Source organism: Neolamprologus brichardi, chromosome 5 (assembly GCF_056152115.1).
Source record: "Neolamprologus brichardi isolate AB-2024 chromosome 5, ASM5615211v1, whole genome shotgun sequence".
NCBI lineage: Eukaryota > Metazoa > Chordata > Actinopteri > Cichliformes > Cichlidae > Neolamprologus > Neolamprologus brichardi.
In genome coordinates this window covers 10,877,523-10,902,261 of record NC_142108.1, presented here as the reverse complement: position 1 = coordinate 10,902,261, position 24,739 = coordinate 10,877,523, and the positions used below count along the sequence as shown (strand labels likewise).

The 24,739-nt window shown below is 41.1% G+C and overlaps 2 protein-coding genes across 2 annotated transcripts; both read left to right on the top strand.

Moving 5' to 3' along the window:
- The first annotated feature begins 362 nt into the window (after nucleotides 1-362).
- On the top strand, nucleotides 363-5,767 carry LOC102789952 (intermediate filament protein ON3-like). The gene is made up of 9 exons (XM_006784486.3): nucleotides 363-873; nucleotides 2,109-2,317; nucleotides 2,887-2,947; nucleotides 3,091-3,186; nucleotides 3,289-3,453; nucleotides 3,901-4,026; nucleotides 4,166-4,386; nucleotides 4,487-4,527; nucleotides 4,756-5,767. Exons 1-9 carry the CDS (start codon nucleotides 421-423, stop codon nucleotides 5,064-5,066), a joined length of 1,683 nt encoding a protein of 560 aa, XP_006784549.1. The 5' UTR covers nucleotides 363-420; the 3' UTR covers nucleotides 5,067-5,767.
- Nucleotides 5,768-20,340: 14,573 nt separating this feature from the next.
- Nucleotides 20,341-24,410, top strand: LOC102790234 (keratin, type II cytoskeletal 8-like). Its single transcript, XM_006784487.3, has 9 exons — nucleotides 20,341-20,742; nucleotides 22,050-22,258; nucleotides 22,357-22,417; nucleotides 22,520-22,615; nucleotides 22,724-22,888; nucleotides 22,997-23,122; nucleotides 23,212-23,432; nucleotides 23,522-23,577; nucleotides 23,688-24,410. Exons 1-9 carry the CDS (start codon nucleotides 20,422-20,424, stop codon nucleotides 23,774-23,776), a joined length of 1,344 nt encoding a protein of 447 aa, XP_006784550.2. The 5' UTR covers nucleotides 20,341-20,421; the 3' UTR covers nucleotides 23,777-24,410.
- Nucleotides 24,411-24,739: the final 329 nt, after the last annotated feature.

Genomic DNA, 24,739 nt, shown 5'->3' with positions numbered 1-24,739 from the left:
GTGAAGTAAACTTGGTTGCAAAATAATTTTAATGCAACTGTAACTATGAAACATGGAAAATGCAACTTCACAAAGGTTGTTTTCCAGGTTTCCAGAGCTTCTACATTCAGAAGCTCTGGAAACCTTATATATAAAAAAGGCATTCTGATATTACGTAATTCTTGTGCTTTTAATGTGCTGTAAAAGTGTAACGTGATGTAATTTTCTCCCCTGACATTCCCTCATCTCTCCCCCTCTTGCTCTTTCTCCCCCCTTTCCTTCACTCCCCTACTGAGGACACCAGCCAATCGCACCTCAGCAGGGTTCCTCCCCTACCCTGATAAATAGTACACAGGACCAGGGTGGGTCTGTCTGCCTGACTCTCCTCTCAGCAGTCTCTCCTCTCACAAAACCTCAGTGCTACAGACTTCCTCCTACACCATGTCTGTCAGAGCTGTGAAGACCACCGCCTACTCCACTGTGTCCTCACCCAGAAGCCCAACGCTGGGCTTCAGCAGCCGCTCCTTCTCTGGCTATGGAGGTCATGGTGTGGGGAGTGCCAGGCAGAGCTACGCTGTCCGCAGCTCATATGGAGGAGTGGGCAGCAGTGGTGCAGCTGTGGGTGTTGGGGGCTGTAAGACGGTCGGTGGGTTTGCCGCTGGGGGATCCGGACAAAGATTAGGTGGCGTAGAGTTTGGATATTCAGGCTTTGGTGGAGGTGTAGCAGGTGGCATGGCCAATGAATTTGTGGCCCCCATCACAGCAGTGACAGTGAACAAGAGCCTGTTGGCTCCCTTGAACCTGGAGATCGACCCCACCATCCAGGCAATCCGTACCGAAGAGAAGGAGCAGATCAAGACCCTGAACAACCGCTTTGCTTCCTTCATCGACAAGGTCAGTCGAGGTTGTAATGAAATGTGAAATCTTGTGTTTGAAATTCATGCTGCAGAAAAGCACATACAAACAGCAAAACACCAACAGCAAACAATCCATACTTCTATAAGTGACAGGAGTGCTGGGGTGAAACTGAATGTGACGACAGTAGCAGAATAGCACAGACAAACTGCAGAGATACGCTACAGGCCAAAATAAGTGAAAGATGAAAGAAGTTTGATTTCACAGAAGAGATCATCCTTAAGACATTCCCTGTCAAAACTTCATAACAATGTGCCATCTATACAGTCTGCTGGGAATATTGCCTGGTTTGCTTAGTGGCTTTCCTGCTTCCAGTGTTTTCAATCTCAGGCGAGATCATAGAGCTCAGATAAAAGGATCAACCTGGATACAGAGTACAGGAGTGGGATGAAGAGCAGATGAATTTTGCTCGAATGAGTGCATTCCCCATACAAGCAATATTCTGCAAAACGAGTGGTTGTGAAAGTAGAGAGCGAAGTGTCAGGTGTCTACCAAACAGAATCGCGTTTGGAAAATCTCATTTACCGAATTATTTTCAACGTTCATGACCTGAATTTTCATCACCAGAGACCTACCACATTCTTTCGTTATCTGTCGCTGAAACCCATAAACAGATCGTCAAGGTTCACAAAGCTTTCAGGAGAGCAGGGTGGGACAGAAGTTGATATAAAAATCATTCACGCTGAGGCTAATTCTCCTGCTTGTAAAACACAGCTCACGCGTCCACTCCTTTGCGCACTGGTGTGATATGGCACACCCACAAACAGCAGTCTGCCTCTCCTGTGTTTGCTGAGTGGTAGCATGGACTCCACCCAAGGTCATGACGCTTAATGAAAGAGCTGTAAAAGGGGCAAGCTGTGTGGCAAGTGAGAAACAGTGCCACTTCGTGTCGAAACGCAACACAGTGGGTTAAACTTGAGATTGGAGTATTTGCTGTGACAGATAGAAGCAGCTGGAGGCCAGAGAAGTCTGGTTACTCATTTTTTCCTTTCAGTTAATCTCTCTATGTTTTGGATTCAAACAAAACTCTTCAGTCACACCCACCCTTTCCACCACATATCCCAGTGACCAACCACTCCATTATTTATTGTTTTCTATGGAAAGGTTTTGATATTTGTCAGAGCTTCAGTCATCACATACACCCACTCGTTTCTGCCCATTACATGTTTCCTTCCTTTTTCTTACTAAGCATTCATCCACCTTTCAATCTTCAGGTACGCTTCCTCGAACAGCAAAACAAAATGCTTGAGACCAAATGGAAACTTCTGCATGAGCAGACCACATCTCACTCAAACATCGATGCTATGTTCGAGGCCTACATTGCCAACCTGCGCAAGCAGCTGGACCACTTGGGTCACGAAAAAGTCAAACTGGAGTCTGACCTGCATAACGTAACGGGCCTGGTGGAGGACTTTAAAACCAAGTGGGTGGAGTTGAGATTTTTCACTTTAATCTTGCACTCTAGCATAAGGCATGCTTTATTTGACCGAGATTTGGGAAAGTCTTAAACTGCCAACGATACTCTATTTCCAGTTTTCCTAGACTTGTGCAGTTTGGCTTTTAGAAAGCCTGAAGAGCTATTTTTAACTTCCTGTCAGGAACCCAAAGTTTCAACAAGATAGAGCGGATAAGACGATAAAAATAATCATTTGCAGTGTGGTGGAGCAAAAATAACAATAACCCTGAATATTCACAGTTAATATTCACTGTCAGCACCACATGTATTCACGGAGGTTTTCTTACTAGAATAGCTTATGATTTAAACAGCTGCTCCTTTATTCAGAAGGGGTTGCCACAGCACACAGCTCTGCATGTTTGCCCTGGCAGACTCTGGGATTTTTCACATATTAGGCAAAGATAGTAACTTACGGAACCATTTCCATATTAACTTATGGAGCTATCAGTTCTGAAAAAGCACCTTTCCCACCATGATGATTGCACACTACCTGTTTTTCTTTATATACAGACTAAAAAAAATCTCCTTTTCTGCAGGTACGAGGACGAGATCAACAAGCGCAATGAGTGTGAGAACAACTTCGTCTTATTAAAGAAGGTCTGTGCAGACTTTCTAGTAAATGCTTGATCTTGAAACTACAATTAGCTTTCATGCTCAGTGAGGAAAAATAATGCCCTCTTTTTAAACTTTGACTATAATGAACAATGAATGTTCTCAGTGCTGTCTTTTTTCCAATAAAGGATACAGACGCAGCATACATGATGAAAGTGGACCTCGAGGCCAAACTGGATGGACTTTCAGATGAGATTGAATTCTTGAAGCAGCTCTACGATGCAGTAATTACCTCATTTCATTTTTCACTTCCAACCTAATAAAAAATGTTTCTACAGGAGGCATCACCAAAGTTGTATTTTTTCCCACTTTTTTGTCCTTCATAGGAAATTAATGAGTTGCAGAGCCAGATAAAGGACACGTCTGTTGTGGTGGAGATGGACAACAGCCGTAATCTTGACATGGACGCGATTATCGCTGAAGTGCGTGCCCAATATGAAGACATTGCCAAAAGGAGCAGAGAGGAGGCTGAGTCATGGTATCAGACCAAGGTGGGACCACAAAGCTATGGGAAACTAAAGCCCACAATTACGTAATAGATCATCATCTGTGAGGACAGTCCATTAAGCTTATTTAATGTTCATGAACATTTAAAACTGAAGAGCATGAACTCCAAAGCTCTGCATGGTACAAGAGTTTTACTTGTGGCAGATGGTGTGGGATGCCTTCTCTTTTCTGACTTTTCTGACCTCTATCGTCTCCTGATATTCTATCTTAGCCTACTTTCCTTTACTTTTATTGCAACATACTGAAAAGTTTCATATACAAAGAAGTCAAAGAGCAGAAAGCTAATATGGATCTGGAGATTGCAAACTGTATGTTGGAGTGCTGCAACATGATTTCCTGATCCCCATGTCAAATTAATTGTGCAAAAAACCTGCCAGCAGTATCACTTTGTGTTTTAAAGTTTCATTATGATCTGTCTCTTTTCATGCCAGTACGCAGAGATGGAGCAATCAGCGGGTAGATATGGAGACGACCTCAAGTCAACCAGGGCTGAGATTGCTGACATGAACCGCAGGATAGTGAGGCTCCAGTCTGAAATCGACATGGTTAAAGCTCAGGTGAGGGACAGAGATTTTCTTCTGTTCATTCGAATGATTTGAGGTTTTGACATTAAGGTAATAATTCAAACTGCATCGCCAGCCTTATGAAGACCATTGAATTCAATGCCTTGCTCTGCTTGGCTTCTCCCACTTTTAGCGAGGCAGTTTGGAAGCTCAGATCGCAGAGGTTGAGGAACGCGGCGAACTGGCGGTGAAAGATGCCAAACTCCGCATCAGAGAGTTGGAAGAAGCTCTTCAGAGAGCCAAACAGGATATGGCACTCCAAGTCCGCCAATACCAGGAACTTATGAATGTTAAGCTGGCTCTGGACATTGAGATTGCTACATACAGGAAACTGTTGGAAGGAGAGGAGAACAGGTCATCTAACAGCACCTATGCTCTCCTACATCTTACATAGCAATATACTCATGCTTTTACTTGTTCTTGTCTTTTATTTATTATTTCTTTCTTCCCAAAGGTTGGCAACTGGAATTCAGACCACTGTGTCCAAGCAGACTTGTGAGTTCATACTTGTGTGCAACTATTTCTAGTTCTGCTTTGTTAATTGTTGCTATATAGAGCATTTTCTGTTCAGACAAGCCCACAACCTTGCCATGACTGAAGCCATGTTATCTAGATATCATATCTGAGAATACAGTTTATATTGTTAGAATCTCATAATATCAACTCTCTGATATATTAGCATGTGTCAATGTTAATCACTCACTTCTTCCTCTGAATTTGTAGGTGTGAACTACAATGCCTACGGTCTGGAGAGTTCCTACATCCCTTCCTACATCAGCAGTTCCTTTGATAAAGTCAAAGCAAGCAGTGGGTCTACGTCAGCAGTCGAGGGAACGGCAGTGAAGAGCACCACAGTCACCAAGACGGAGACAGTGGTGATGAAGACCGAGGAGAAAAAAGAGAAGGAAGAGAAGAAGGAGGAGGAGAAGGAGCAGGTGGAGGAGGAGAAGCCAGCAGCAGCAGCCAAGGAACCAGAGGCTGTGGAGAAGAAGGAGCCGGAGCACGTGGAGGCCGAAGCTGCAGCCGAAGAGTGATTTTCCATCCTGTTTTGAGAAATTCATGATTTGTTGTTGAAGATTAAGAAAAAGCACATTCTTTTTCATTATCCAACTTTCACCCAAAAAATGTGTGAAGATGTGTAAACACACCTTTCCTTCAGATATCTTTAACACAGCGGTGCTTATTGAGCTTAAATATCCAAAAGCTCTCTAAAATTCTCTACTGTCACCTGAAGCAGTGCCAGACTTTAACTCTTTCCCCCTTAAAGATGATATTTGATGACCTCCCCATACCCCATGACAAGTGTTGACAATCACAATATATATTAAAGGTAAATATGTGGTTTGACGACCGTTTGAATAGTTTGAGTTTGTTTTATAAGCAGCCCTGAAATAAAGGGAAACCTCCAGGTTAAGAAAATAGCTTCAAGGTTTACTCAAACTAGGCTTTCGAGGGCTAAAGAGTTAAACCTTTCACTGCACCACACTTTTTTAGCCAAAAGGCGGCAGTATTGTTTGTGTTTTCACCCTGTGTACTTCAACCAACAGGAGGCACTGCCATCACACCAACCTGTAATTCACAACTTTTAAAAGAAGGCCATTATATGCTGAGCAGGGAGTGACAAACCTGTTGTAGTTAAACTCTTAAATGTGATGAAGAGCAGCCACACGAGTTCTCGTGAGTTCTACTTTCTGAGTCCTGTTTGCACAATAATAAACGTTCAAACAGAAATCTACATGATGTGCTTGTGTTGCGTTTGTGCTGAAATTCACTGACACTGTTAATTTTTCTGTAGTTTGTTAGCTTGATAAGAAAGTGAACGTCACGCCTTCGGAAAACAAATAGAAACGCCTTAAAGATGCACAGAACAGTCGTTACAAAGCATTGGAAATCACCTCAAGGGAATTGCTATCTTGGTTTTTCCGGCTGCTAACAGTTGTTTTCTCCAACACAAACAAGTACCGCTTTTGATAAAGGACGCTTTCGACATACCAACATGAGAAAGGATGATAATCCACACAAATCTTTCCCTGGAATACCTGGCAAGTCCCAGCCTGCCTTGTTCACCCTATTTCAAGAGTTTCTCTTTCACAAAATGAACTGAACGTTAGGCCTTCCTCAAAAATGTCTGCAACTGTCATATTGTCTCTTAACACCAACTAAAAGCTCACATAAAGTATGACCAAAACAAAGAAATCCAACACATATCCTAAAAAATAAAAAAACAAACAAACATCAAACAAGCAAACTAAAAAAAAAAACCCAAAGCCCTAAAACATACATTTCATACTAAAGCTGACAGTGTTGAGAATCTGCAAGTGCTTGGAAGGAACACATGTAACATATCTGAGGACAGGAAGGGTTTCTCTTAGAGTCCATTGTTCCTTAAGAGGCCTTTTCAGCCCATCTAGGAACAGGTTTGAACATGAATTATGGGTGGTGGTGGTGCCCCACCCAAGGCCATAGAGCCTCTCATGAGGTTATAGACAGAAAACTTTACAAATACCACAATCCCACCCACTGTTCACGACACTTAATGTACTGCGGCCAGACACAGGGAGAGACTAGAGCATGTTCAGGGTTTGAAAGCCTGATTGGGAAAAACAGTCAGTGTTTATAACAGCATAGTAACAGCAGAGCTTAAATGAAAGTAGTAGCTATAAACTCAGGCTTATCATGCTTTAAATATCCTCCCTGAACTTAACATATCCAGCTTTGCTCAAACTGAATTTAGTCAACGCTGCATAAGGTTTCATTTTGAAAGGATGAGTATGAGAAATGTACTTTTACATTTCTCATTTACACATTTCACTCAGTTGAAACTACAAAGATAGAGGGGCTCTTTCATTTGCTTTCCTAGTAGAGAGTTAGATAAGAACACATGATACCATCCATATCTTCCTGCATATTAACTGCAACCTGCAGTTAGTGTAGCTTAGCACTAAGCCTGGAAACAATGGGAAGCAGCTAGCTCAGTCAAAATGCAACAAAATCCAAGCTCAGTTAAATTAAACACAGCGACTGTTGTTATGTGCAAAAAAACATAGCTGGAAAATGAAAACTAACCATTTTGTGGACTTAACCTCTGGTGGGAGCAGTTTCTTTCTCAAGGGTGCTGGTACAGAATTTTTAGTGCTGTAGCTGCTTTCAATGTCTTTGTGAAATACAGCCCTAAAACATTGAACGTTAAACTTGAAATAGCAAAATACTAAAAAGAAAGAAAAATCTAAGCAAAGTAACTTAACCTGTCCGCCACTGCAGATCAGACCCTGACAGTCCTGTATCCCCAGTGGCCTCAGTAATTCAGACCCAACCAGGAATAGGTCACAAGTATATTGTCTGGTGTATATGCTCTGTGGTATCTGGTTTCTTTTATGATCTATTCACGCTTATTAACCCAGCAGCCTGTTCTTATTATTCTTATTATTTTATACTTGGTCTTTTTATAAGTACTTACTGAAACTTAAACCAGTGGGTGATGATTTTATTGCCTTGTGCAACCATCTGCTCTGAATGTTTTTTGCTATAGCAATACTCTGCTGTGACACACAGAACAGCACGGCGCTGCATCGTTTGTTGGCCCATCTGTCCCAGAAGCTGCAGACCAGCTACTGTATCCATAACCTCAGGTCCTTGATGTAATTTAACTCATTAATTCAATGTGATGTTGCAACATTCATTCAATCGGCTGTGTCATCTGCCCTGAGGATCCATTGTACTACATTGCAAGTACGCTGTGAATAACAGACTCCTTGCAGCAGTACTGCTGGATTAACGTGCATCATTCTTGTTGAAACAGGAAAAGCTGACTAAGCCGCAGGTCGCTGTGTTGAAAAGCACTGACACTGCCCCATTGTGTCATATCTGCCCCAGCACCCCTTTCAGGCGTGTGAAGAAAGACTTTGTCAGAGTGACAAACACAGAATTTATCATGTCTAAACAAATACTTATCGTAGCAAAAAGCACTCATTTCCTAGAAATACCATAAGGTACAGGTGTGAAGTGTAGAATTCAGGATGGATGCACTGAACATGCCCCCTCAATATTTAAGACTCATGCATTTAACACCTCAGCTCTATAAAACCATAAAACAATTCAAGGGCATATGTAGAAAAATGGCTTTTTCAGAAACTGTAGATCTACTGGGATTTTCCCACACAACTATTTACACATAAGTATTTCAAGAGTGAATGGTCCAGTATGAGCAAAGTGTACCTAATAAAGTAGTCAGTGAATGTATCTGAGGACACTTTACTCTTGCTGAAAGCCATCTAAGTTTTGAGACTCAGTATTTGCTAAGTGATTGTAGTGCCAATTCACATAGCACTTTGTACTGTAAGGTAAAGACCCTGCAGTATCAGTGAGAAAGATCCAAAAATCACATGACTGCCTATGAGCATGCACTTTGTGACACTGAGAAGGAAAAACTTCCTTTTAAGCAGAAGAAACCTCAAACAGAAGCAGGATCAGGGAGGGGCGGTCATCCATCACGCCCGGTTGGGTTGATGGAAAGAGAAAAGAAGAAGAGGGCCTGGGCAGACAGGACAAAAACAGAGAATGGGAAAGATGACTTTAAATTATAATGACATGTTGCAGTCATTTAGAAAATAACTGAATAATTCATTTATGAACCAGTGACACACTGGCATTTAAGGAAGTTGCTTTGTGAGAAAATGGCACAAAAGTTGCTTGTCATCAGACAGACTGTTAGCGTGTCACAGAGCAAAGCAAAAATAGAACATTAAGTCATGCCTGTGTGTGTGTGTTTGTTGAGAATAATTACCTGAAATTAAGAAGACTAATATTATATATTATCAGCCTAATATGCTAACAATTTAGGATGATTGAGAGACTCAATTAAACATATTAAAGTCAGAAGTCACCTAGGTGCTTTTCTTTACATAGAGACATTTCCATCACAAAATGAGGCAGACTCTACCCGCTTGTATTCCCTCCCAATGCTTAAGCGAAACCTACACCCGTGCTGTGAGGGGTGGGGAGAGGCTATAGTGACAAGAAATGTGAAAGAAACTTGGCGGTTGCTGTGTTTGGCTGTGTGAGTCACTGATAGCTTAGGGGGTTAGAACATGTCTTATATTCACAGTTGCTACTTCTATGTTTATGTTATGTAATCTATAGAATGCACCCTTGTCCAACAGCTGAATTCCTTTGTGAGAAAACGTGTTCACGCCTGAATGACATGAAATAATAAATGCTTTCTCCGTGTCACCCACCTGCATGCATGCAAATCCTGTAACACTGTGCTCTTAAACTTGTATCGTTACATTAAGAGATCTTTAAACAGTATAAACAGCAATCTAATAGTTGCTTTAATCTAATTAGCTTGACACTGCAGTGAATTTTCAGTCAACATGCCCGGCTCGTAATGCACCTGAAGTAACTTTTGTATCACGTAGCCAACCCTACACAAAAACACAGGGCATGCATAAGCCTACTAAAAAAATAGATTACTAAAGTAGCAATGAGTCACATCATTAGCTCATGAAAGACAAAGTTTTTTTTTTCTTCCCAGACTTGTTCAAATGTCTGACATAAACTTTGGCATTGCTTTCAGAAGATAATCAACTTATTGTGCGTGATGACATCATTACAAATCAAAAACCTAGCCTGAAGTGGTGACTGATCAAGTTATAACAAGTGCCTGCAATGAAACACGATGACTTGCATCATGTCTTTCCAGTGTTTTTATGATTTAGTGGAGTGAACAGGCAGATTTAGTAGTCTCGGTTCTCTAAAACCACATTAGCGGCAATTTGGGTAATCGCTACATCAATTAGTCTCATCTAGAATTTGTCTGTACAAGTTCTGACACAAAACGTTTCAGATGTGTTTCTTTACTATAAAAAAGACCTGCTATTCAGCTTGAGTAACAGGTCTTAATGCCTCTGCAGTTTTGGGGTGGAGGTGACTGACAGATCCACATCAACAAAAAGCAAGGGTGAATATTCTGGATGCCTGCTAGAGGTGTGCCTCTTTTCTTTTGCTAAACTGAGGCACGCACCTGCAGCAGGTACTGCTTTCTGAAGATGTTATTCCTTCGGGTCATGATGCAGGACACTCACATTGCATTTTGACAATTTCTTGCAGGTACCAAATGAAATTTCATTGCACTGATTTGATCCTGGCTCAGGCCCTCAACTTTTTGGAGCTTGAATGGCTTCTTTCCAGTTCTAAATTGAACATAGTTGTGACTGTGAGTGTGAAAGGTTGTCTGTCTTTCTGTACGGGGTGATCGTGGCTCAAGAGTTGCCAGTTCGTCTTGTAATCGGAAGGTTGCTGGTTCGAGCCCCAGCTCGGACAGTCTCGGTTGTTGTGTCCTTGGGCAAGACACTTCACCCGTTGCCTACTGGTGGTGGTCAGAGGGCCCGGTGGCGCCAGTGTCCGGCAGCCTCGCCTCTGTCAGTGCGCCCCAGGGCAGCTGTGGCTACAATGTAGCTTGCCATCACCAGTGTGTGAATGGGTGGATGACTGAATGTGCAAAGCGCTTTGGGGTCCTTAGGGACTATACAAATACAGGCCATTTACCATTTACCCCTACAGGATATCTCAGTGTAAGCTGAGATAGGATCAAGCCCATTCTTGCGAACCTAAACTGTATAAGTGGAAGACAATGAATGGATGAATGGAAAATCACCTTAATTGTAAATTTGCATTTGTTGCAACACTTTCTCATCCATCCATCCATGCATACGTACATCCTCTTCTGCTTGTCCAATTCAGGATCCTATTCCAACTACCGCAGCTCTAGAGGTGGGGTGGACAAGTCGCCAGCCTGTCGCAGAGATTTTATCCTTATTAATTAACAGGTGTATAATCAGCTTATCAGCCAGTAAAAGTAATTTTAGCAAGCACAATATGTCATTCACACCTTCACTGCACCCCTCTCAGCCATCCAAAGCATTCTTATGTTTGTTTTACTGACATGTCAGAAAAGTTACTTGGTTTAACAAGGCTGTCAGCTGTCATTTTTCACTGATACAGATCGAAAAGTTGTTCACTCCCTGCGGGGCATCTGTTGAAGGCAGAAGGGAAAGGACACTTTGGTTAAACTGCTGCATAACTCTGGGGCAACTGACAGCAGGGCCAACTTGTCAGATGGAACCAGTTGGGTTAGAACCCTGTATTGACAGAACTGAGCATCTTTCCCTGAAGGCAACCACCAATTAGGATTAGGTGTGTAGCTCTGAGAATGGAGGAATGTCAGAAGATCTTTCCACAGTTAAATTTTTACTTCTGGTGATAACAGCACAGACTGGTTTTCTGTTTGTTCTGTGCTAGTGATGAATCCACAAAACAACAACAAAAGGCCAAATATTCTTTGCTTATTTGCATGCAGATTAAGTTGTATTGTTTTGGTTCTCACTGGTTATGTTGTTTTCTTTAACCCCTCTTTGTAAGAGCATGTGTTTAGTTAGCAAAGTTTGATTGTGTGTTGACAGAAATGGTGTGTAGGTATGCCAGAAGATAATATTAAAAAGCTGTCCCTGAGATGCTTACTGATTTATTCAAGGTAGCTCATGCATGAAGAGCTGTTCTGCATGTTCACATTCTGATCTCTCTGTAAATCCCTCATGGTGAGATAATTAAGGTGTGGGCCTCCCCTCCACCCTTAATCACTGATGTCCTCTGATAGAGAAACAGAAGTATTTCTCTTTGTGTTAATCTGTGTCTGGGTCTCACACATAACTTTCACTCCAAAGTATGCACGGGTGTGTCAAATGAACGTTTCCTGGTGTTGCATAAAAGAAAGAATGCTTATTTCAGCTGCTCCGTCGCCACAGCGGGTAGTGGCGCACATTTGATTTGGCAGAATTTCACATTGGATGCCCAATCCCAGTTATCATATGCTGAGAGGCAGGGTACACCATACAAAGGTCACCAGTCTGTCGCAGGGCTATTACGGAGAGACAGACAACCATTCACAATCACAAGGCCACTCCTAAGGCCAATTAAGGATCACCGGTAAACCTAATCCTGTGCAGGTCTTTGGTCTGTGGGCGGTAGCCGGAGTACTCAGAGATGACCCACAAAGACACACGGTTTCTTAAATTCAATCTCCCTCTACTTAGCACAAAATGCTTGTTTGAAAATTCACGTTGTGAAACCATATATGATCATAATTCCCTGAAATGATCTTCCTGTAGATGGGGCAACCTCATCTTTCTTTATTTGCAAGTTTGGAGTAAGTAATATAGTTTCTTACAAAAAACCCCATTAAAATCTCTTGTCTTTCATCATCGCTACCTAAAAGACTGCATTATATTTGTTTTGGCAGATTTATTGAACTATATTTCAGCATGGGTTTTAACATTTGCTTGTTATTATGTGAAGTAAGGCCATAGGTTTAGCGTTAGTGTCATTTAAGAGCTGATAATCAGCAAACTACAGGCATCCTGTTGGCAGAGTGTCTTTTATGAGCACAAGTTAATAATTTACTACTATCAAAGCTGGCGTTCACAGGGTATGAGGCTAAAAGTGCTGGGAGGTTTGATGGTATCTCCTCGCTTCTCTTTTACTTGTTCAAACAGGCAACTTTGCACCGGGTATATGCCAAGCAGAGTAAGGTGGTTTTTGAGCACGTCTCTGTGTGTTTGAATGCTACAATTTTCTTATTCCAGCCCCTCATTTTTTGTAACATTTACACTAGGTGCTATCTGAATTATCACTATAAACACGCCCATGTGTGTATGTGTGTGAGTGCAGGCACACACATACAAACACACACCACAAGCTACGCAACAGACATTATAGAGGCGACGTGTAAGCAATGATGAGAAAGTGGTTGCTAGGCAATACAGTAATAATAACAGTAGACGGCAACACATCACACAGCATGAGTTATGGTGAAAGAATGTTGTTTGTGTGATGACAGGAAATACACTCATGAGTTTGTTTTACTATATATGGCTATTAAAGGATATTCCTGTTCATTTCACCTGCTTAACCCCCAACATGCACAATCTTGTACAACACGGTATGAAAATAATAAACAGTAAATTCTTGCAAATAAAGTCATTATTAGTCCAACATATTCAGCCACAAATCATGATGCCATGACGGTTCTAATTCTCTACGAATAGGGAAGGCTAGCACAGTTTACTCTGTGAGAGGAGAGTGAGGTGTCACCCTTTGACTGCGTGTGTTTGACTGTAGTTTACCTGCACAGCCACACACTTGAGTTAACCTGTAGGTTTCAGTGTATGTGACGAGCGTATAGGAGTAAATTCTGTTGCTCTCTATTCAAGGTAATGATTGATAAGGAGGCTGAGGTCGGTGCTTGTCTTGTGTAACGTGTTGAATTGAGTCACTGAGAGGACACTAACGGTGCTGAACCACCTCCGATCGGGTGGGTGGTGTCCTCAGAATGTGTTTGCTGCAGGCAAAATAGACAAACCTGCTTCTGCAAGTTTTCTGTGTGGCTGCCCAGCACTTAATAGATACATGGGGGCCTTTTCCTTTCTATAATAGTCCAACATGACGTACCCACATGGCACATATAAACAAAACACTGGTGAAAAATGTTTTCCTATGGTTAAGTGATTTCTTCCTGCATGCTTGGAAAGGCCTGGTTTTAGGAAAAGTTTTCCACCAGTGCTAGGTGCTACTAAACCCTCACACAGCTGGTTTAGCTGAGTTGCATACTAGAGTGGCTAATAGTCAACTAAAGATGAAAATATGACGGAGAATCGAAACCTAATATAACCCTGATTTAACAATGGAGCTTGCAAGGAGCTAGGCCTGGTATTTGGGAATTGAGTGAGATGCTGATTTATTTTGACGGTAAAAAAAATTGAAGTAAAAAATATGAGGCTTACACCTTCAATAATTTTTGAGATATTCTTATTCAAACATTAAAAATATTTGATATCATTTCACATCAATCATTTCATATGTCCAAACTTTGGACCGCAGCATATTTTTAGGCAAATTATTGCTGGTCGATCAGAATGTGTTCCAAAAATGGAATGATTTGAGATAGAATGACCCATGTGCAAAGCAAAATAATGGGGAAAAAAATCACACAGTGGCACTGTTGTATGTAATGCAAAAGGCTGAGTCAGGCTCAACCTTTTCTGATTTCCGGACATTCAACCAGAGCTTGCTGCAACACCACTGTGACTGTCTTAACTCTGACAAATGGGAGAGGCGCTGTTCGAATGCTCAGTCTAAACAAACAGAAGGGTCAGGCCAGCCAGGTGTGCAGGCCTGTGAGGCTGTAGTTACATGCAGCACTGCTGTGAGATAAATAGTACTGGCATGCACTATGAAAATCCAAACATGCTGAGGGTTAATATAACGTTAAATATATGACAACTTTGTTATATTTGTTAAACCTCTTAGCATATTAAGATTTGCAAAACAGCGACAAAACAACTGCGGAGGCTGCTGGGAATACCAATAGTTGGTAGGCCTAGTAGGCAAACAAGTTTAAAAGTTTGGGCGATCACAAAAGTCAGTTGGATTTTGTAGCGGCTTGCTTTGAAATTTGATCTATCACACACAAACCCACACACCCACAGAGAGACAGAAAGACACACACAGACGCGCGTACAGTTTATATTTGTTCATCACCTCAGACAGAACTGATGCTGTTCAGTTGTGGCACAACTGTTGAAACAACAAGAAAATAGAACAGAAATGAGAAAACAAGACAGTGCAGGTACTGTCTGTGACATCATGCAAAAGCAGGTGTTTTCAAATGCCCACAAGCAAATGAGCTGGTTGCTAGGCTTTCATTTGGCTAGACAACTTTCTTCCTGGTGTGACAAAGGGTGAGTCATCGAGTTAGGCTGCCGTTTGTGCCAGAGTTCCCATGCGTGCCTACAACAGTAGTAAGGCGGTTTTTGAGCACGTCTCTGTGTGTTTCTGTGCGCGTGCATGTGTGTACACTACAAGTTAAAATGTTAAAGTCCAAAACTGTAAAGCAATATCTCTTGGTGATGTCTTACTGAACTGCGTGGGTATGTCTGAGTGTGTGTTAGCATGCCAACAAACTGTCAACATTGTGACTGTGAGAACTTTGTGAACAGCAGCAGCTCTGCAATGCAGCTTAGCATCTTAGCATCGCTTTGTTGCGTTAACCTTTATAAATGTGTCCCAGTTGAACCACATTCTCCTGGTTTGGCATCTATAAGATATTTCAATGCATGACTTCTGGCTTGTGCTGTGTTGTAAGGGTGTGCACCTTGATTTTCTTTTTTTTTTTTTTTTGCAGGTGGTGAAATTCTGAGGCCTAAGAGTAAAATCCAGGGCGACATCACGCCCTCCTAAAGAACACACCCTCAAACTTAAGCCAAAGCAAGCACAAAGGGGGCCATTGATGTGTCCAAAGGTTTTGGCTTCTCTCTTTTATGTCCACTATTCCTTTCATGTTTAGTCAGTAGTTTACATTTGATTGTAAAGTCCACTTAATACATAAGGCTTTGATAATTTTCTAGCGAGAATACAAATGAACATTGCAGCGGACACGACAGAAAAGGTGTGCAATTCTATAACATGGAAAGAAATGTGCTTAACATAGAGTAATTGTGGTGCTGTACAAAGACACTGAAGTCACAAATGAAGAAACGTGACCCTGTTTCAGATCTGGATTAAAGTGATCAGACAAGTGTGAATATCTGTTGGTATAGAAGTGAGAGAGACAGATGTACATCCTTTATTAATTCAGTTGCAGATAGAAGAGAGAACATCACAAATTAGCTGTTTATATGAGCATACTTTATCAGTATGCTAATATACAGAGTGGTGCAAATATTAGTTCAACAGGTCAACTTGTGGCAGTGTCTTAATGAATTTCTTTGGATTTCACAGTAATCAAGAGGTTGAATTATTCATGAGTACCAATATTTACTATGAAATGAATATCCACATTAATGCTTTGCTAGGTATGCATTTGTATCACATTTTAACACATAATGCTATAAATGCAAGTATTTACCAGGTTACTAAATGCTTCTTAGACAGCTCTGTGTAACTTCCTGGTTTGCTTATGCACAACGGATGTCATGCATGGTGGTTTTTACTATTAAAAACCACCATATGAAGAATTTGGTATCACCTCTCTGAAAAACTCAAAATAGTTTTATAACTGGTGAAACTGTTGCACAACTGTTCCCTTGGTCACAGATTCAAGAATTCGTAAAGATTAGACTGATTAATCAGACTTTCACAACCTGCTTATTTTGACAGGAATGTGCTCCACCCAAAGTCACATCAGACACGAAGATGACTATCTCACCCACAGTGGACAGATATAGTGATCTGATAAACTAAAAGTAAATAAAATAAAAGGAGCAGCAATTGTTTTAATTATTAATAGAAGCGCTGAAATAATTATGAGCGTCCATTCCAGCTTAACGAAGGAGAATGCACTTTGTTAAGTGCGTTAAGAAAACAACTGAGTTCAAACTAACATGATGCAAGGCATAGCTGCTCAGCAGGTTTTCTGCAGCTAGAGGCAAGGCCAGAGACTAAGCTTCAAAACCGCAATGGAAAGTTTAGATCACATTAACAAGAAAAAGAAAATGCAGGTAACGTTTTGGCTCTTCAGAAGTGGAGTTCCTTGTTTTGTGCTTCACTTTTACTACCACACTTTTCTTTGAACTGGACATGACTAATAAACAGAGAAGGTTGCATGTTTAGCAGATTTTCAATTACAACCTGAAACATTTAATTTTTTAATATATTTGACTTGAATAGGGATCATAATGTAGAAAATGAACATGTTGTTGTATCCAGTAAGACTAGGAAGTAGCAATACTCAGTATCAAATTTTATGCCACCTCATCTGCCAAGATGCTGCTTTATGGATGTAGTTGTTGTCCTAACCATGCAGCAGGGTACCTATTAGTTAACATGTGCCACCAAGTGATCCTAATAAAATGTTTCAATGTGGTGAGGTGGGAACAACTTCTGAAGTCAACTCCCCCAGCCTGAACATAAATGTTCAGTTTTGTTAGTATGTTGAGAGAAAGAGTAAAATGTGTTGCCTTAAATGAGATACAGCAATGCAACTTACAGTACTAGTTAGATACTCATCTCAAACGTGCACTGCATTCACAGATTGAACATAGCTTTCATTCACTCCATTCGATTCCTTATTGAAAAAGTCAGTATGAAAAGGCATAGCCTACCAAACCACACCTTCACAGTGTAAAACTGTCCACACCCTGGTCACACATACTACAGTGGTACAAAAGGGAATTCCAGAAACTAGGTTATACTATGTGTCGTAGTTTTTTTTGTTTTTGAGATATAAAATTATATCACTTCATAATGGAACTTTTTAAATGTTTTGAGACCTTTATTCAACCATAACTTACAGCCTATCACATGCTCTGTCAGTCAGGTGTGCAGCTGGAATGGCGCTGTTACTGAACTCCCCATAATTACTGAGCTATGCTTTGATAGTTTGTTCCTTCACAAGTATGTAAGACAGGCACGAGAAAGCCATTCAGAGTGGGTGGAGACAGGTTTTTAGAGTAAACACTGGAGCCTGGACACATATAAAGAGTTGGTCACAGTTCTTGAAGCCCAAAAGAAATAACACTGACACATTTTAACTCATTTTAAAGGCTTTATACATCTTCACAGGAAGCCTGACTTCAGTGTTTTGGGTTTTACACTTCAGATTACTCAGACTTGACCAGCTTGAGCTTTTTAATCGTGACATGGTCATGGCTGATGACAGTTCAAACAAGGACAGACAAAACGTATAGCGATAGTGATCTGTCGTGATCACTTTGTTGCTACATTTACCAAGATTTTATTTGAATTTTTTATTTTTGTCTTTGCTTTTCTACTGGAACTGCACCACTCCTAATTCCTGTTTATCAAATATCTCAATGAAACAATTGTTTGGACCAGATACCAGGGCCCCACCCTGTTTGGTGATTCCTACTGTGTGGGTTGACTTATTGGCACTCAAGTTTGCACGCTGAGAATTGCTGTGAAAATACCGCACAGCATTAGAGACAGCACTGAAACTGATCTGTGTATGCAGGTAACATAATCCCGGGTCTCTAACTGACTGTAATGCAACTGTTTGAATTCAGTGAGATACAAGAGTGGAACATGCATTTTCTCAGAATCACAGCTGGGCAGCAGCTAGTTGAGCTTTTAGAGTAAATTCCACACCACGGTAGAAATTAAAGGCATGTGCATGTGAAAAGTTGGGGAAGAATGAAAAAGAATGCAGACCTCTCCCACAAAGGTACAGAGGTGAGAAACTAGTGTGTCAGTGTTTAAGTATGGGAGCGGTGGGCGCGGTCAAGTAAGCACAAAAAACAACCACTCCATCTTGAATGCACATCACTGATTCATGGAGCAGATTATTTTCAGTCGAACAAGGAAGAACAAACTATAAGCGTAAAGCATTATTTTATACAACAATGTTCTGGCAGCACTTATGTTGAACTCTGCCTGGGGCATTTGACTTAATAATACTTTATTCTTGAAGTTTATTCCTTTCTTTGCAGTAATCCATGCTTGAATCTCTCAGGTTTGCGTAAATAGTGAGTTAAGATGTCTAGAATCAGTATTCAAAATGCAAAACAGTGTAAAAGCAAACAAGTCCAATGCAAATGTGTATTTAACTAGATGCACAATGTGATACATGCACTTTTAATTGTAACTACAGGAAAAGATTGTTTGAAGTGAGTGCAGTTTCATGTTGGATTCTTATTGTTTCTGTTGTGATGCAGATGCCTCATTTGCATTTGCATGTAGTGAACTATATGCAGTATATTTTTAAAATTTGTTTTAAGGACTGTGTGGACATTTATTTTGCTATAGCTATAACTATACTGTACTGTGCAGACTGCTATCTACCGCAGCATGCTAACACAATGCTAACAGCAATGCTAACAGCAATGCCAACAGCACGCTATTCTTTTAGACGCAAACATTTCTCACTAGAAAACTAGCAACACTAGGCTGGGCCATTTGTTTTGAATCATGACAAATGTCTTTACAAATGGCAATCATAGATGGTAATATTATTCGACTCCACGTACCAGACCATGTATGGCTGCGGTGGTAGATCTGTTATACTAGAATGGGCACTGGTACATTCAACTGCTCATGAATTTAGCCTGTTATAATTAGTTGAATATGGAAATACAAACTTGCTAAATATCAGGTTCTTATAATGCTGTTAGGATGATTGGGTGCTTCCAATGCTACCTTGATGCCAGGGACAGTAGTCAAACCGCTGGTGCACATCTCAGCTACATATTCTGGCCTATACTCTCTAATAAGTGTTTCATGAATGTCATTACTGCTGAAAAGATTTCAGTGTTCATGAGAATTTTAGTCACTTTCTTGTGCTTCCTAAAACTGATCTTGACTTTGAATGATTTAATTGTAGTTTTGATCAGAGAGGACAATACAAACAAAGTGAATACTAGTGCTAAAATAGCACATACGACCGTACAAGCACCCTCCAAATTTTGGTTATTTATTGATGCATTTTGTTATGATGTCAGTGAAAAGCTTACACAACGTAAACAGTAGTTAGGGTGGAGCCAGCTTCATCTAATTAATGATGGGTTTTTTTTTTTTTTTTTCACAACTTTTGGACCATTGTATGGTCTGATCCAGTGCTTTATGTTAAGGTATTACTAAGAAGTAATCAGTAACTGTTATGGTATCTAAGATATTGCCATATAAATTTAGCAAAGGAAAAGTATGGTATGTGCAGCATGACACATGTCACACTTAAATATATTAACCTGATTGTATCTGCTAAATAGACAGTTCATAATGAATGCACTAATGAGGCAAAGAGTCATAATTTGAGTTAAGCTTAGTATTACTTTGGTGATTTGTTTGTCAGTGGTTGGAATATATGTGCATGCTTTGATAAGAGAGGAGAAAGCTAGTTTATATGAAAGAATGTACATATCAAGACAACTTGTGTGTTGGTAGTGTATAAGTTTATGTATTTTGTGATATATTTTGACTGTGATTCTAATTTTTATCTTTTGCTTCAGTGGATGCAATAATAAACATAGAGAATACATAAAAGGTTTTCTTTGTTTTTTTTTAAATTCCACTTCACTTGGCTCTGCGTTACTTCTTTGCTCCTTCTCCCTTGTCCTGTTGCAGGGTGTGTCCAGGCTTATCTCCCTGACAATCCCTCCCTACCTGTTTTACAGGACTGGCCACTCCTGTCATTGAGAGCAAGAAGCGTGTAAGCTGAGGTGGAGGGAAGGCTTGAAAGCCAAACTCAGAGGGCAGGTGAAGATCCTCCCACTAGCTTGTACAGCCATAAAAGCAGCGAGAGTGTGCTGTCAGACACTCAGAGGGACTTGGCTCTCCTTTTGAAGACTTCTCAGTGTCAGTTTGCTTCTGCTCAACAAGTTGAAAATGTATCAACCCAGGAAGGCAGTATCAGTGACCCTCAGCAGCAGCAGCAGCAGCAGGAGGTCGGTTCCCACCTCAAGCTCCTACAAGAGAACCACATATGGTGGTGTTGGTTCTGGTTTTACTCCTAGCATAAGTGCATCAAGCAGTTATGGCCTTTCTAGCCAGCCACTACTTGGACCACCAATCACTGCTGTCCAAGTCAACCAGAGCCTGCTGGCTCCTCTGAACCTGGAGATCGACCCCACCATCCAGGCTGTCCGCACCCAGGAGAAGGAGCAGATCAAGACCCTGAACAACCGCTTCGCCTCCTTCATTGACAAGGTTTGTTCCTCTGATCTCTCTGTCTGACTGCCTGTTCTATGTACAATTTACTGCAGGCCTCATTATTGTGGTACAGAGAACTTGCATGCCTCTTGGGCCAGATTTATCTCTTGCTTCTGCTACACGTGAATAGTTCAAAGTTTTCATCTTGGATATGTGAATGAAAACAAAAAGGATTAGAAAGTTAAAAGTAAGTGAATTGTCTAGCACACTAATGGCAATCTGTTTTCAGACGAGTACCACACTCAAAATGCAAATATGCTCGTGACATTAGCAGAACTGACAAAGAAAGGCAGTTGTGACTCTTATCTGGGTGGTGTATTCACCAGTGTCTTACAGCCTTTGCGATTAGAGAAGCATTTGAAAACCTCAATTCTGTCAGAGGTCATGACAGAGTTGATTTTAAACTAGCAGCTCCAATTAAAATCTGCTCTGAATAACAGCTGGCTTATAGCCCCGTCCAAGCCTATCTATCCACTGTCTAAACATGGGTGGCGGTTACAATGCAACGACTCGCCTATTTCTCACTTGGCAGACGAGCACAGGGAACAGGGAATTATCTGCACTCTGTCTGCATAGTCCAAAGTCTGCAATTTGCACATTGCACTTATCACCTGGTTGTTATAGGCAACACGAGGACAGAGCTGCAAATCAGCCTTTACTTCATATAGATGTTACAGTCATACTGTCTGCACTGATGGGAACTATGGGTCATGGGTTTCTTCGTGTGAAACTGTAAATGGTATACCTTGACACTCGGACACACAAAACAACAAGTGCTGCAATTCTTTGTCTTCTGTGGTTTAACTGCCACACCCAGTTTTTATGGCTGGAGAGCCAGTGTGGCTTTCATAGCTCAACAATGCACGTAGGATGACTCATAGCCAATTTGCAGACCCAATAAGAGAAATCCTTAAGGCCACGTAGACGTTGGTGAAACATCTGCATGGAATATTCTGCATTATTTAAAGAAAAGAAAATATAAAATGATACGTGTTCCAAACTAAAAAGGCCTAAAAGTTTACTTTAACACTTTTAGTGTACATTTGAAGAACTGCCTTCACGAGTCACAGCTATTGTGACTGGGGCGTGGCAAGTCAAATAGATGTCTAGCTGCTCACTCAGTAAAGTTGTGCAATCCCTATATCTGATAACAAAAGTGCTGCACATTATACCCTTCTTTAAAAATTAAAAGAACCAAACCACCAAACAGACCTCAAGCCACATTCATATATGATTCAACGTTAAAAACACATGAAAATGATCAGCATCTGATCTTTTGTCTTAAATTTTGTGCTGTTTTCCAGGTGCGTTTTCTGGAGCAGCAGAACAAGATGCTGGAGACCAAATGGAACCTCCTGCAGCAACAGACCACCACCCGCTCCAACATCGACGGCATGTTTGAGGCTTACATTGCCAACCTCCGCAGGCAGCTCGATGGGCTGGGTAATGAGAAGGTCAAGCTGGAGTCAGAGCTGAGGAACATGCAGGGCCTGGTTGAAGACTTCAAGAATAAGTAAGTGTTAACATGGCACATATACTGACCAGCACCTCCTCTAAAGAGCAGACATAAAAAACGGAGAGGTGCTGATGTATTGCATTGTGTTCCAACAGGTACGAGGATGAAATCAACAAGCGTGCAGCAGCAGAGAATGAGTTTGTGCTCCTGAAGAAGGTGGGAAAATGTCAAGATGACCCTTTAAGTTTTTTAAAAAATGTGTGACTTTTGATGTGGTAAAAGTGACCGTTTTTTGTTTGTATGTGACCTCATTTCCAGGATGTTGATGCTGCCTACATGAACAAGGTGGAGCTGGAGGCCAAGGTGGATGCTCTTCAGGATGAAATCAACTTCCTCAGGGCTATCTATGAGGCTGTATGTAGTTTCTAATGTCTAATTTAACCAACTTATTGTGATTTCTCTTTTTGCACCATAATAATTGTTTTTAACTTAACTGTTTTCCATAAACAATTTGTTCTGTAGGAGCTTCGTGAGCTGCAGGGCCAGATCAAGGACACCTCTGTCATTGTGGAGATGGACAACAGTCGTAACCTTGACATGGATGCTATTGTGGCTGAAGTGCGTGCTCAGTATGAGGACATTGCTAACCGCAGCAGGGCTGAAGCTGAGAGCTGGTACAAACAGAAGGTGAGGGAGCAAAGCTGATGCTCATCCCCTCTCTGCTTTTAATACACACTACAAAAGGTCTACTCTCTGGATTATGTTTCTGATGCACCTTGTATTTTTTCATAATAGTATGAGGAAATGCAGACCTCTGCTGGACAGTATGGTGATGACTTGCGCACAACCAAGGCTGAAATCGCTGAGCTGAACCGTATGATTGCCCGTCTTCAGAATGAGATCGAGGCTGTCAAGGGACAGGTACATTTCAAGGCCTTTTACTCTGAGTACACCTTATAGTGTAAAAAGATTGGCAACTATTAAAGAATGCGTGACATGATTCTCCACAGAGGGTCAACCTCGAGGCTCAGATTGCAGAAGCCGAGGAGCGCGGTGAGCTGGCAGTGAAAGACGCCAAGCTCCGCATCAAGGACCTGGAGGATGCTCTGCAGAGAGCCAAGCAGGACATGGCCCGCCAGGTGCGCGAATACCAGGAGCTCATGAACGTCAAGCTCGCCCTGGATATTGAAATCGCCACCTACAGGAAACTGCTGGAAGGGGAGGAATCCAGGTGAGATAAACTGAATTGTTTAGTTTCATGGCCCATGCATTAGACTCATATCTAAATTAAACACTAACTCTCTATTATTAAACCATTAGACTGGCCAGCGGAGGCCCCAGTGCAACCATCCATGTGCAGCAGCAGAGCAGTGGTGGTAAGTTTTTTTATAAAAAAAAAAAAAAATCATGTATAAAACATAAGCTAATAGATGACATAGACAGGATGGATCATCACTTTACATTCATACTTTGCTTTCTTCTCCAGGACTGTCCAATTCCTACGGTGGTTATGGTAGCGGTGGTGCCATCACCAAGTCTACAGTATCATCTGTCAGCAGCAGAAGATTCTTCTGAAGTCTTTCGAAAAAGGAGAGCCGTCCCCCTTTCCCTTCAGAAACTCTTGAACTTACTCTAAATCTCTAGCTTTTCATGGTGCTATTCAATGCTGTTAAACATGTTCAACCAGAGTGCTGAATATGCCCCCAAAATCTGTGATTCCTAACACGGAAACTCTTGACTTTGTTCTGTTCAACAACATTGTAGCAGGAGTTTCTGAAGGGAATCTTAGCCTTTAACACACAAGGGCCAGGTCAGTTAGCGAGGGATCATTTCTTTTCTTTCTGCACTGACTTCCTGAGAAAAATAAATAAATAAAAAATGGAGTGCTAAAAACTAGGCAAGGAAAGACCTTTAAAATTGTGTCAGGAAGAAGAGCAAGTCACTGACCAGATCTGATCACTGGAAAAAATACAAGAGTTTGAAATTTGTGTCTTTACATGTTTACAGTTAAACTTTGAACTGATTGGTTATTGTCTCGCTCTTTTTTTTGTTGGTTTTTTACTGTTCTGTTCATTTTTTCCCTGCTTGGTTTTGCCTTCAGACTAAAACTACTTTGAAACCAGATTTATTTTGTAAAGCGACACGACTGAGTGTTTCTGCAAACAACATCGAATAAATCCAAATTAAATAAATCTGAGATTAAAAAAAAGGTTGTCTCTTACTCTTGTTATTGTTGTTGTAAATGAAACTATTCCTGACTACTTCAAGCTGAGGAAGTTTTTTTTTGGTTTTTTAAACAGGAAGATTTCTTTGCTGAGATTTCACATGGGGGCAGTGCTGCCACAGTTTTAGACTTTGAACTCAACCAGGAAGCATTCACTATGTGTGGTCTCCAAATATCAAAGTCATAATTCATGTTTCAGAGGTTTATTACGTTATCGCTCAGAGTGATCACACAACAGCTGTAAAAAGGACAAAAAATCTGACCTTTTTAATCCAACAATCACTTTGACAGACTGCTGTGTCAGCAAAAGAGAA